Source organism: Fringilla coelebs (genome assembly GCF_963513975.1).
Source record: "Fringilla coelebs genome assembly, chromosome: 2".
Classification (NCBI taxonomy): domain Eukaryota; kingdom Metazoa; phylum Chordata; class Aves; order Passeriformes; family Fringillidae; genus Fringilla; species Fringilla coelebs.
Window position 1 is genome coordinate 31,574,146 of NC_140029.1, and position 14,880 is coordinate 31,589,025.

Sequence of the window (14,880 nt, forward strand, 5' to 3'; positions counted from 1 at the left end):
AGTGCAGCTTCAATTGATATTTTCCACATTTAGTATTCAGAAAAACAATTCCCGGAGTCTCACGTTGCATACCTGATACAGCAGCTGCTTTTTAAGTGTGCAAGTCCAATTTGGTATCCCAGCCTTTTTTGTCTCTATCATACTTCTGGGAGTGCTCATACATTCATTCCTAGCACTTGCAGGGTGTGTGTCCGCATTAGAAAAGTGAAAAAATACATACCAGGTCAGTATCTTGATGCAGTTCACCATGTCCTTTATTACAAAAAGCTCTCCCAAGTGTGTAACTTCATACTACTGTCTGATTAGGTGATGTAGGACAGAGTAGGGAAAATATCTGTTTGAGGAGGTGCTTCACATTTCATTTAATTGTTCTGGTCTCTAGGTCAACGACTTTCAGGAGGCAGTTAACAGCAGAAACCTCTTCAGTAGCTTTCATCCAGCTCTCTCAGTAAAATAGCACCCTCAGAGCATAGTGTGGGACCCGAGAGATTAAGTCACCCAGCACCTCCTGATCTTTTCTCCGTTCACAAAGCCTGCTAGTGTCCTCTTAGCAATGCTCTTCTGGCAGAGCTAGGAGGTCTGCTAGATAGCTCATTCCCTACCCGTTGCTGTGACTCACAAATATTTTTAAAATGTTTAAAAAAAGGAGGCCCCTAAGCAAAGAGGATCAGAATTTCTTCAGGCTTGAGCTAGTATATTTGCCAACTGCATGTAAAAGGCTAAATATTTTCCCATTATACCTACACCACAGACACTCTGTAGATACACAGATGGCTGGGCCCTTGCAAATTCAGCCAAGGGAGCGTATGCTGGCACTTCAGGGTTTGAAAAGAAGCTGGAATGGGTCCTGTAGTCTGGTATTGGCAGTCAGCAGCAGCATCTGGGTGGTTGGACCTAGGAAAGAGCCAAGTCTGGAAAGGTTATTTCAACACTGACCTTGCATGAACAGTGTTTTTTGATAAAACACTGTAAATAGCTCAAACATGTACTTGGACTCTTCAGTAGTCAAGAGGAGGCAGGTGAATGCTTTCTCTCTATTTGTCTGTCAACATGTGCAAGCCTAACTAGGAGCTGGGAAGCTTAAATCCAAGAGTTATCTTTGTGTCATTTAGCTATAGAGGCTGCCTGGGACCCAGTGTCTGGTTCTGGGCATCTGGCTGCCAGAAGAAGTAAGCTTGGAGTAGGGCAGGTGTAGAGAAGAGTTAGTAAAAAGTCAGGAAAATAGAGAGCTTCTATCTGTGAGGAAATTAAGATGTCATGACTTATTTGCCTTTGCAGATGAAGGCTGAAAGAGGAGACAGACATCTTCTCTAAATACCTGTGGCAAAAGAAAAAGGCTCCTTCAAGTAAAGTATTACATTAGCACAAAACCAAGCAGGTATACACTGGTCATTTAGTCTGGGATTTTCTAACTGTCAGAGTTACCAAGCTCTGGAATAGCACTTGAATTTGAATAGTTTTCAAAATAAGACTTTAATCAGCCTATGAAAGGCTTATATTGAGGGTTTGCTTGCACTGAATGCTCAGGTAATTTGCTCTGATAGTATGTTCCCAAGTTTTATTCTGAAACACAAATGTGAAGCTCGAAGATATAAGTGTACCAAAACATTCCTCAGGATTTTCCTAAGGAGTTTTCACCACATGAGAGAACTGAAAAAGTCCAGGCAATGCATGGAGCTCCTGCACTGAGAAGGGCCTGATAGGTGGGATGCATCTGATAGTGATAGGTCTTGCAAAACCCCAGAGCTAAAGAGCCTTTGTGAGCAAAATGACTCATCTGACTTTGGACCTGCCCAAGGGACCAGCAAAGGCCAAGAAGTGCTGGGACCCTTTTAAGATCCCATGAGACTGATTATTTTGGACTTGAGTTTCTGATTTGTTGCTGTAACTAGCTCCATACACATGGAATTTTCACCTGCTTCCCTGGGAAAGCAAGCAAAACACAGCAGTTTGAGGCAGGGAGTTCCCTCCCTGGGAGTGATGGGGTGACCCTGGAGGTCTGTGCCATGCCTGAGAGACAAGTTGTTCCTGTCTGAAACCACTTTGGTGGTTTCACTCTGCACCACCTGCCTTGGTAGAAATTATTGCAGACTCACAGGAGGTGGGAGAGAAGCCCACACAAATAGGGTTTTTTAAGCACAGCTTTGCTTTTTGAGCTTTGATTAGGAACACTGCTCTGCCACCCTCTCTCCCAATGGTGTCCCTTTTGCTGCCCATGGGGATATTGTCTGCTTCACTGTTTCTCTTCCTGCATCTGGGCTCTTTCTAGCATATGAAAGGCAATGGCATTTAATTTATGAATGCTGCAGTACGTTTTGTTGTGCTTATTTAAATAAGGCAGAGATCATGCATTGTATTTTCACATGTAAAGGTGATGGCAGATGAGTGCTCTTTATGTCACGCTGGATTTCTGCTGCACACTTGCATTTATATTTGCCAAATTGCAGGCAGGAAATTTTTGAATTAATGACAAATATTTCCCAACAGTAGTTACTTAAGTGCCTGCACATGTTAAATTAACCATAATAATCTTGTCATAGTCATGAATTAATAACCTGTGTCTCATTGGGCTTTTGAGAATTGAAGTAAAACATTTGTGGTACATTCAAAGAAGGGAACCTGGGGGATAAATGGAATGTCTCCAAATGGCTTTACATTCCTGTCCCCACCATCCTATCCTCCTTGCCAAGTAAGCCCCAAAGGCTTACAGGAACCTGAAAATTAGGTTTAAAAGGGGCAGAAAGGAAGAGATCTCCTCTGCAGAGGGGTGTCTCTTTCAGGTGAAGTGATTTAGTCTCATTCACTCCTGAAATGTCGTCCTCTTTCCATTGCTGAGAGGGAGATGCTGCCAGAGGCAAGTGTGCACGCAAGAGATTTCTGACAGAGATCTTAAGCAGTGAGGAGTTTAACAAGGAAGGTGCTTATCTTGTCAGAGGGGGATGGGAAGAACTTCTGTCCCAGTGGCAGAAAGGAGAAGAGACTTGGGGCAAGTGGTGATGCGGGAAAAGGGAGACATTTCTCACAGTCTATTCCCCATCCGTGGACCATGGAACCCCTTCCAGTGGAGACCTGGACAGCATGATCAAGTTCCCTTTGCCTCCTGAGTTCCACTAGCCCACAGGGTGCCAGGGGGATCTGGGCCCTAGGCCAGAGAGGGCACCTCAGTCTATGCCATTAGCTCCAGTTTAGCTGGACCAAGGGACAGGCCTGGAGCTGAGCATCGCTCCTGCATGACAGGCTTACTCTGGTCCCTGCTCTGGGAGTAACTTGAAAAACATCAGGAGAAGCATGTAACCTCTCTTGTGAGGAGAGGCTGCAGGAGCTGGGCCTAGTCAATCTAGAGAAGAGAAGACTGAGAGGGGATCTTATTAATGGATATAAATGTCTCAAAGGCAGGTGTCAGGAGGATGGTGCCAGACTCTTTCTAGTGGTGCCCAGTGACAGGGTGAGAGCAAAGGCTATAAACTAAAACACAAGAAGTTTTATCTCAACATGAAGAACATCTTTATGTATGAGGATGACAGTGCAATGGAACAGGTTGCCCAGGGAGGCTGTTTAATTCCTCTCTCTGGAGACATTCAAAAACCCTCCTGGACATGTTCCTATGTCACCTGCTCCCAGTGACCCTACCTTTGGGCCAGATGATCTCCAGGGCTCCCTTCCAACCCTAACAATTCTGTGATTCTGCGCTACGCTTTCCACTTCCCAGTCCAAGGGAATGAGTGGGCTTGTGCAGGTGGCACACTAGAGACTTGCTTCTGGATTTCTGATAAGGTGGCAGTAAAAACTATTAGGCTGCATTCAGGGTTTTGACTTTCAAAAGTCTGCAAGTCTGAAGCAGCAGCTGGAGGTGATGCATACAGAATGGCCAGAGGTTATATTTGCTGAGATTATTGCTGCAGGGAAGGAGTGAATGAGAAAACAAGAATCTGAGCTAGTGGCAGTTATTTCCATTTGCTCATATCTTTGCTTTGGAACACAGTGTGGTTTGGAGCATGGACCTGCAAGTAAATGAGATAAGAGCTACAGAAAAATATTTCCTCTCTTTCAAATATAAAGAACAATTATGTCCTGAATAGATAATAAGTATGAAAAGGTTGCAAGTTCATGTCATGAAGGGAGGAAATGACAAATAATTATAGCTCTTACATTGGTGAAATCCTGACTGTTTTTCTTATAGACTGTGGAGAAATGTTCCAAACAAAGATGAAAAGAGTCAGCTGTGATGTTTACTGTGGCATGGACAGAAAGCAACCTTCCAGTCTTTTTGTGTAGGAAATTATTTGGATTATGAAGTCCAACTTAACTGGACTTCTACCTGAAACCTCTGAGGAAGTCATGCATTATAGTAACCTTATGTTAAAAATCTCTTTCTTCTAGTAGTGATCTGAATGTTACTGGTGTGGAGGAAAGATAAAGGAGCCCGTGGCTCATATGTCTTCCATCAGGGCTCAAGAAAATAATTATCATTTGAAGGCTGAGAGTGCCTAAATTAGGAAGGGTCAAAAGAGGCTAAATGAGGTCCTTTCCAAATGAAAGCCTGCCACATGTACTACCTCAGAGCAAGCCTCCTACAACAGTTAAACAAGAGGCTGTTCAGCTTTGCGTTTGACCTGTGGGGTTTAATGCAACAGGAATGTGGAATGTGTTTACAAGGTAGCAGTTATTGCTGAAATATGTGAATGCTGTTGCCTGGGGAAATTTCAGAGGATTGTGACTGTGCTGACAGTGGCTGTAACTCTTGGGCGGACTGTGTGGATGCTGGGGAGGGAACTGGCCCCATAGTCTGCAATCTACAGAGGGAAGGCAGGGCACCATGCTCCCCTTCCCCACCTTCAGCTGGATCTCACTCCATTCTTGCCGCTCCTCCGTGCTAGGATGACCCGGGAGTGTGACCTGGTCCTTGTGCTGCAGACATGGCTTCTTGTTATCCCTGCATCCGAGGGGACTCCAGGTTAGCACGCGGCCGCAGCTGGTTCAGCAGAGTGGGCTGGGCTGGACGAGGTGGAGCTGGGGACTGAGAACCCCTGATGGCTCCTTTCATGAGCAGGTCCTGGAAATCAGCCTGCTTATGTTCTGCCTAGTGTCAGCTGGTAGGCTGGTGTTTCTCTGCCTGGAAGGACTCGGGCTTCTCCTAGAAATATCCATCTTGTTCTCTTTGCATTTCCAACTTTCTTTTTTTTTCCTCTCTATTTTAAATGTCCAATATTAAGACTATTCTGCACATGGTTCATGGATGATTTCAATAATTACTTCATCCTTCCAGCACAAGAATTCCCAAGGAAGCTGGTAAAGCCCAGCTTAGTCTCTTTATTTCATTCACTTTCCTTCTTACTTATGTTTGTCTAATTTTCATCACACTAATGGCAAAATATTTGGAAGTAGGCCTAGGATATAACTATATTCTGTATTCAGTAGAACCCAACATTTTTAAAGATTTATCATTAACTTTTAAAGAAACTTCATAGAACTGTTGAAATTACATTGTTGGCTATAACACACATTATGGACCTGTGAAATTTGGGCCAAATTCAGCTCTAGATGTTAGCAGTTATCTCCTTGTCTGGCTAACTTGGCCCACTGAGTCTCCTTCAGAATAGCAGATAAAGCTGAACAAGGATCTCATTCCAGGTACTGCTCAACACTTTCTGCATCTTAAACTCCCATTAACCTCTGCACTGTACAAGAACACCCTTACATTAGCCTAATTGATGGGGCAGCAGGTGTCAGTGAGCCATTGCTCAGGGCTTGCTGTGCTTACAGGGGAGACTTACTTTTCCTTCACCACAAAGGAAGTGTGTGTATGTAGGTGAATAGACAATTTATTGTATTCATGGTTCCAAAAAAACAAGGAAGGATCAATGAAAGCCCTGTTATATTTCCATGAATTTAAAGGCACTGAGACCTTATAACACTGTTGATATTTCTACTCATTCTGAATACCAAAAGACCTAGTATAATTATTTTTGTGAAATAGCTTCAGGAATGTTCTGAATGCTGAATTCAACAGTAATTGCAATTGCAATATGTAGAATCAAATGTAGTTTTGTTCTAACTAAAGAAAGGCCTTTTGCTTTATTTTCTCTTTTGCTTTTCAAGGAAAGGCACAGTGAATTTTTAATACTTCACTGACACTTGACTCTGAGTGATGTTAGCCTGCTATTGTAAAAAAATATGACCTTCTTCAGAACATTATTAGCAAAATACTCTATGTGAACACTCAATATAATTTAAGTTAAAACTACAGGTTGTGCTTCTATCAGTAAAAATGGCTGGCACAAACCTAAAATCTGGTAGTGTACTGAGCTGTTTGTGCTCATAAATATAGCAGAGGATCTCTGGTAGGTAGCTAGCTAGGGGAGATCTTGTGTTTCTGTATAAAACAGCTATGCCTTTATTGTCCCTAAATGCTGAGGAAGAAGGAGAGCCAATGTGGCTTTTTTACTTTAACAGTTCTATTTATAATCATGCCTTCCATGTTGGTGGAATAAATCTCCTGGCCCCTCTATTAAATCACAAAAAGTAAAAGACCGAAAACAAGAAAGAAGGATTACTGCATAGGAATAAGACATTTCACATGAGTTTGCTTTATTCTTTTGCCCATGCAGACTCCTCCCCCCACCCCCCTTCCTGTAATTCTTTTCTATGGTTGTTTGTTTTGCTTTGGTTTTGCTTTGTTGGTGTTTTTTGTTTGTTTAAAGAAAGCATGCAAGTCAAGCTAAGGTTTTTCCTGTGAACAAGTGTGACCTTTGCAAAGGTGTATACCCTCAAGTTACTGGGTTCTATCAGGAAAGAAAGTTCCCTTCACCCTTCTGGAACAGCTGACTCCCTGCACTATCCAGGACACCAGACTGGGCAGCCCTAGTAATGCCTTCTGACCTCTTTTTTTTGTGTTCTGTAACAATGCACTGTTTTAAAAAATAAAAATCTCACTCCTCACAAACTGCTTGGGAGGAAAGTTTATTTTATGAAGTGTTTCTCATCTCTCTCAGAAATGCTGAGAGAAGGAAGGACTATTAATTCTTGGGGGGAAAAAAGAGGTAGAAAATGAAGGGGTTTACCTCTCTCCCATCTCTTGGAAATGCCCTGTGCTTGTAATAGAGAAAGGAATGCGCTTTTGGCAGGGGCATGGCAGAAGGGCTGATGAGGATCTGATGAGAATCTGCACAGCCTTTGGAATAGCAGGGGCAGATGCATCAGAGGGTAATTTGGGCTGGTTAGGCAAAGGAAAATACACACTGCCCAACAGCAGTGGAAGACTGAAAACAACTGAATGCCCAGAAAACCCTTCAAGGATTGGGAAGAGTTCTCTGTTGTAGCCCCTAAAACCTCACCTGTGGTACATGGCAGGCCTTGCCCTGTTTGCACAAAGGCTCAGGCTTGAAGCCCATGCAGCAAACTCTGTCCTATCTCCCCTGTCCAGTCTTCCTTTTAGCAGGTATTTTATTACATGACATCCCCTGATGTCTCTTCTCAGTGATCACAGGGACATCTGGCACCACCTTATGTTTACATATGCAACAGGAATTTGAGTGATAGATGTAAGAACTGCAAAGGCAAGGGCTGATGCCAAGGGGCAGGAGTGTGTCAATAATTACACATTGCTGGTCCTTGTGGCACAGCTTGGTATTCTTCCACCTCCACCTATGCTGAGGGTGGAAGAATAGAAACTCTGGTGCAAAGAACAGCATTGGAAGAGATATGTGCTGGTGCAACTGACTTTTATTAGTTATTTCTGAGAGAAAGGGCAAATCACTCACAGTAGCTCTGTTCATTATGACAGTGAGTGGGAGGAGGATCAGAGGATTCTGAACTGGCAGAGTTTTAAAAGAGAAGGCCATTGACTTATGTTCAGGATGTGTGTTACCTGGATGCTGGCCTAGGACTTGTGCAGCCATGGAGAGGATGCTGGCAGCAAAGACACTTGAGCCAGCCTTGCTCTGAGCACGAGGAGTGGCTCATAGGCTCTCAACACACAACCTGGTTGTGCAATATGCAAATTATCTTTTAACGTAAGAGCGTGCTACAAACATTGCATTAGCTGGAGATAAATGTTAGCCACAAGCAAGAAAACAAAGCCTTTTATTAGGCAATAATGCAGATAAGAAAAGATGGGTAAAGTGTACCAGCTTCAGTGAGAGACAGACAAAAATGGATAGCAAACTATCGTTTAGGCAGCCAACCGTTTGTGCAAATACCACATTTTGTTGATGTTCTCATGGACATCAGTGTAAAGTGCTAACAGCAAAGAACATATGAAGTCATAGACTTTGCAAAGCAAAACTTTTTGTTTACTGATACAACAAAACAAAATGGAAGGAGATGATTGTCTGCCCAATTTTGGAAACAAAAGGCAAAGTTGTATACAAAAAGTGAAAGGGGTTTTTTTCCCTGGTTTGGTATGAAGTTTATTTTTGATATTTTATTTAGACTTGGTAGTACAAATCAGTGCAGAAAATGTCTCAGAAAATATCTTTTTTTCTCAGAAAGTGTCTTCTCTGTGTTAAATTATTTTTAATAATTCACAAATTATGAGGACACAGCTAGAATGTATACTGTGGAGGTGCTGACATATGGTAGGAAAGGCAGAATGACCATTCAGTCCCAGTGCTGGCACTATGGATAAAGCTTCTAGGATGGCTGTGTGTATGTAAGCATGCACTCAGGTGCATCTATTCCCTTGATTTAAAAATTGGAGGCCAAATAAAAAATGAAAAGTGAAACTCCTTTGACCTAGTGAGACGTCTGAAGCAAGAAAATATATGGCTTTGGAAATGGTGTTGCAGTTGTTATGAAATTCTCCTGTCCTTTTTATGAGCTTTTTGGATGTGTTTATACAGACTAATGAGATTCCCAGAGACCTGCTCCTCACTCATGTGGACACTCCTAATACCTGGGCTCATACGTGCTGTGCTAGCTTGGGGGGAGCACTTCACTATGCTTTTTAGACCTCCTCTTGCAGGTGATTTATCTTAGAAAGAAAAGCTCAAGATGATGGCTGCCCTTTGGAAATGATTTTATAATTGGACATACTGTGGGAGATTTAGTTTTGGCTAGGCTCAAGCATTGTCTCTTGGGAGCACCGAAAGTTGTTTGAGAGTTTGAAAGGAGGGGACAGTGATCTCTGTTAGCTGGAGGAGGTCTGAGCAGAGAGGTGTGTTGAACAGCAGGGTTTCTTGGGCTGTGTGAATACCTGCCTGCTGTCCTACACTTCCTTCTGCCACACCCTGCGCAATGTTTTCAGCACAAAGTCTCCCCTGGCTGCAGAGATTAAGCTTTGTGTGGGAGGCAGGAGATCACAACACACTTTTGAACCTGTGCTATGCCAAGGCATAGCACCCTGGGGCAGTGTCCAGGTGGTGCTCTTGCTAATGCACATTTCGGAGAGCTGGAGTGCCTCCAGGCTTGTGAAAGCACTGCTGATGTGCCTGGGGTGGCAGAGGACCATGGCAGGCACTCTGGGCTTGCTCCCTCTGGAAACAGTGAGATGTCCCAATTCTGCAGTCCAAGTGACAGGAGAAGAGGCTGCGTGGCCTCTGGATGGGGCCTTCATTTCAGGTCTGAGTCCTCAGGGAGGGGAAGGATGAGAAAAGGCTGCCTCAGTCTTTGCTCCAGGCACTTGGTTTTGGGTTGGTTACTCTCTCAGCTAGAGGAGTATCTCTAAGTATTTGTGTTTTCTTTATATCCCCAGAATCCCTGCCTTATCTTCTTCTTCCCCACCCCCCCCCCCAAAATCTTCAAGACTGTGTAATACCAGAGGGAATGTTAGTTTATATGTTAGTGTATATTGTGATGTTCTGAGAAAAGGGCAGCTCTTTGTCTCATGTGAAATCATTTCCCTAAATTCAGATTTTTTTAACTCCTCGTGTTTCTACTATTCTTATACAAAAGAGAAACGAAAGGTGTAAATTGCTGTTGGTTTTTGGATACACACTTTGGAGTGTACCAGCCTTTGGAAGGGATAAAAAGGGAAATAAAAACTTGTTACGCTGCTATATTCCATCTCCATTCTCTGCAGTGGCACAGTCTCAGATGTATTTCTTGTATCTCAGCTTATCTAGAAAGGACCTAGGAAGGAAGGAGGAAAGTGAAAAAAGTCTCTGCTGGGAAAAGTCCAGTATAGCAAAAATACTGTTATAAACAGGTAGGATTTAGCAATTTGTCAGCAGACATTATATTTGGCTTATAAAAGCTCATAATAAATTGATAAACCAAGTATCTCTAGTATTCCACTGTGAAAAGAACCACACATACAATGTGGGGAAAAAAAAGAAGAAAAGGGTGTGACTGCCAGTGGTGTGGTAAATCTTGCCCTTGCTAACAAGGGAGAACCAATGCAGGTTGCTTCTTTAGGATGAAAATCCTGCTGAGTTTTCAGATCACAGGATGATTTAATTAAGTGATGGACTTCAGTAAATCCTTGGGGAAACTGGAAATGAGAAAGCTCAGCAGCCAAGCCTCTAGATCCAAGCATGAGTGCACAATGAATGCCACCCATCCCAGTGGGTGCCAAATCCAAAGCTGCTGGATTTTGTCAGTATTTCATTGCACAGCTCTTAAGCTTGTAGACCATTATAGATTTTAAACAAAGCTTTGAGGGGGAAAAAACTTGGCTCCAGAGCAAAAACTGCAATCTCTGTTTACATCAGGGAAATGACAAGCAGTTACAGCCATATCAAGGGTAAACCCTGGATTTTTTTGTTTCTCCTCTTAAGTATCATGATTTAATCAAATCTTTCCCATGATGAAAGTATTAATACTGGAGGGCTTGTTGCAGATGTTGAGGAAAAGGCTTGAAAGATTGAAAATCTGTCTAAAGATACTGTTAAAATACATTATAGTGAAAGAAAAAGGGAAGATATAGATAGTATGGTTCTCTAAGTTTATATATTTGGGAAAAAAATAGGATTATCTCCTGGTGGTGGAAACCCGTGTTTTCACCAAAGGAAGCCCAGTTTCCCCCATGTTAATAAAAACAACACAGTAAATTTTAAGGTAGAAATGAATGTGATTGTCTACAGCTAGGTTTGGTGAAACACTAAGGCAGGCAGTGCTTGGCTTGCAGATCATCACAGAGGGATCTCTGGCAGCTGCTGGATGCTCAGCAGGGACCAATATTTCTTCACACTGTCTTGGGATATTGCTCCAATGCAAACCATCACTTGGCAAAGTACTCAAGTAAGTGGCTAAGTGTCAGTTTCATTGTTTGCTCAAAACCCTGGTTTTGAGCAAACACTAAAAATGAATCTGTTGACTTTTGAGCATCTTTCTGAAAACCTGAACACCAGCACACAGCCCAGAAGCATTTTGTGAGTTCTTGCAGTCCTCTCTGTTGCCTGCTGATTCGCCCCCACTCTGTGACCTTCTCAGGTTAAGGAAGCATGTGTCCATTCATTCTTTGATGCAAAAAAAATCTCCCTTTGGTAATAGAAGGCATGTGGCATTTACATTCTCTGTAAAAATTCCTTCACCCAGGGTTTTTCTCCTAGGAAGCTGAAAGGCAGCGAGAGGCCTCAGAGAAAAGGAAAACAATTCTTATCTCATTTGCCTCTCCTGTGTTGTGCTCATGTGGAATGTGTTTGGAGATTGTTTGCCCACAGGTGATTGCCTGATTGGACTCCAGTGTGAGTTGTTTTGACTCATTGCCCAAATAGGGCCAAGCTGTGTCGGGACTCTGGAAAGAGTCACGAGTTTTCATTATTATCTCTTTAGCATTCAGTAAGTATCTTTTCTGTATTCTTTAGTATAGCATAGATTTTTTTTAATATAATATAGTAAAATAAAATAATAAATTAGTCTTCTGATAGGATGGAGTCAGATTCATCGTTCTCTCCCCTTGTTGGTGGCCTCACATTTACAATAAAGGCACAAAACTCTTCCTGCATCCTTGGTATGGAGCAAGTGGCTGCGCCTCACTGCTTTTGTCATGGTGTATGTTTGCACAACACAGTGACTGCTGCAAGGGCTGCTGTCACCTCCTCCTCTGTGTCAGCCACCACTGGCCTGGGACGGTCACACCCAGCCCTGGGTTTGGGCAGGAAACTTGTCTTTTGAACAGAAAACCAAATCCTTATAGTGTCATGATGAGTTGAGAGGCAGTTTTTATTAAAAGCCTTACAGTCCCCCCACTGCAAAGCCAGTACTGCTTACCCAACCCAAACTTACAGGATTTATTTACCATCATTTAAAATAACCATTTCCTTGCAGAGGTTAAAGGAGTCTCTGGGCTCCTGCACAGGAGGTTGAGGCCACTGGTATTTGTGCCTGATGTCTCCTGCACTCAGGTGCCTCTGACCCACACCTTGGATTGCTTTCTGCCTCACTCCAGAGTTATCTCACCTGGACAACCTTCCTCCCTGCACACAGCCTGGGTCTCTTGGGCAGCCCTCCCACAGCAAAGCAGCCAGGTTTTTCCCCAGGTGACACTGGGCTGTCTAGGGGTGGCTCTGGCAGCAGTGGTGGGACCTGGTGTTATGGAAATTACACATGCCAGCACAATAACTGGGTTCAATTATGTTTCTGCTCAATCAATAAGCTGAAAGACAGATTCCTTTGTAAAAGCATTTAAAAATTATTTTTTATTAATAGCATTACAGCCTGAGTTGGGCATCTCTCAAGAAGGTCCTTAAACAAAGAAATCCCTGCATAAAGCAGTACATGGAAAAACAGTATATTTCAAACAATCTTTTGTGTTTTGCTGGCAAGTAACAAATCATTTACATTTTGGACAAACTTAGAACCCCTAGGTAATATAATATCTTTCTGATTTTCTCTTTGTCACTCTGACATGTGATCCTTAAAATAGTTGCAGATGTCAGAGGCATCTGGGTCCAGAATTACACTTGCTACTATATTGTATTATAATAAATAATAATAAAATATTATTAAGATTCTGGAGAGTCATTCCCTTGTATCTCAACAGTACCCATTACAATCTTTTCTAGTACTCATTTTATATTACTCTGGTCTCTGTCTACATTCTTGTACTTCAGTAAAATTTACTCATCTCCTCACAAGCTCTAATCACACTATGGGAGTTATCTCTCTCTGATTATAACAATCCCAACCAGGATCAATGTGAAGCCAGACAGCCCAACTTCCCCTTGCCACTAGGTCAACTCACATGTTTTTTTAAAATTTCTTTATCTTGCTCTTGTGGATAGAACAACTCCTTCACCAACAGGCCAGCATTGGCCCAGGATGGGTCATATCCAGAACAGATAATATAAAATAATGATGCACATTGACCAGCATCTTCCCTTAACATAGGAATTTGATTTGCCCACATACCCAAATCCCCAGGATTCCAGGGGTTATGGAATATGGGTGCCACATACACACGCACATGGAGTGCCCAACCACCTCCTTCCTTCTCACAAGCCAGGGCTCCAGCTCTGTACTCTTGCAAGAGACACAGTAGCAGAGGGCTGCCTTCCTCTGAGTAAGACACACATTCTTAAATAATGTGAGGAAACACCAAAAATGTGGTGGGCCCAAAGAAGTGCTGCATGAGGAAAGAAGGGAGTGAGGATCTTGCTTCAAAATGCTCGACTGGCAAGAAGAGAGCCCATTCAAGGTTAAATGTCCTTCAGTTTCCTCTAAGTGAGGAGATTTATGCTGCACCCCTGCTTACCCTTTCCCTCAATGTTTGAAGCATCCAGTGGAAACACTCTTTGTGACCTCATATGTCACAAAATAAATCACGCTAATCTTTGCATGCATTATGGCGGAGCTAACTTTTTTTTTAATTGGCTTTATTCTCTAGAAATTTGGCTGCCAAGGTTTAGGACAAGAACATAATTCTGATTTGTCAGGAATATAATACACTATCTGATTGAATTTTGCCAGAGGGAACATGTTTATACTTGCCTGCATGTTTCCAACAAACATTGTCACTGTGTGGGAGTTTATCTCCAAGTGGCTTTACTATAGAGAACTAGTGAAGTATGACATACAAACATTTGGATAAAAAATAATATACCCTCACCTGAGTGCAGCTGAATGCAGCAGGCTGATGCCAATGAACCACAGATGGGGATGTGAGTTATGTCATCCACAATTTATGCAGAGACTGTAGAATCCCCCTTCTGGATGTGTGTAGCTTATAGATGCTACAGGGCATGCTGAAGTTTTAAAGATACTGATTTACATTCCTGCCATTGCTACTGCAACGTGACAGGAGGAATCTGAGACACCCTGTTTAACTATTGACTAGGTATGCCACAGCCCAAAATACATATTTATCTGTCACCTCCCAGTGGACATTTACTTTAAAAATAAAGGTATCCTAGACCACAGAATTGCTTGTGTTGAAATGGACCTTAAAGAACACCTAGTTCCAAGCTCCTTGCCATAGGCAGGGACACCTTCTACTGGACTGGGTTGCTCAAAGCCTCATCCAGCCTGACCTCGAATACTTCCAGGGGTGGGGTATCCACAGCTTCTCTGGGCAACCTGTTCCAGTGCCTCACCACCCTCATCCGTTTTTTTTTTTTCCTAGGGTAAGTGCCTTATTAATTCTCCGTACTTTGGGCAGGTGCCCTTGACCAAAAGTTGCTCACCCTCATGTTTGTGTTAGCTCTGATTTGGTACCGGTGGGTGGTGGCAGGGGGTGTTTCACACCAAGCTGTGGGTCTGTCTGGGGCAGCAGCCCTGGAGCTGCCAGCCAGGAGAGGTGCCTTTGCTGTGGCTGCCCTGCAGCCCTGCACTGTGGCCCAGCCCAAGCGGCTGCAGATGGCTCAGGTGATGTGTTGTTGTGTTTTAGGTTTGAGTAATAAAGGATTCATTTCCATTTCACTAGCTTGTTGGATTTACAAGCCTTATTTCTTAAATCTCCTGGTACTTCAGTGGATCAAAACAGCCACAGTCTACTCACCCTCC

General features: G+C 43.0%; 1 protein-coding gene across 1 annotated transcript in view; it reads left to right on the forward strand.

The window, feature by feature from the left end:
- Nucleotides 1-4,916: 4,916 nt before the first annotated feature.
- Nucleotides 4,917-14,880, forward strand: part of CRACDL (CRACD like) — a gene marked incomplete at both ends in the record, with an annotated part of 35,634 nt that continues 25,670 nt past the window's right edge. The window contains one exon of the mRNA XM_084225489.1: nt 4,917-4,954. Within this exon, the coding sequence (XP_084081615.1) occupies nt 4,917-4,954 (38 nt within the window). The remainder of the gene's footprint in view (nt 4,955-14,880) is intronic.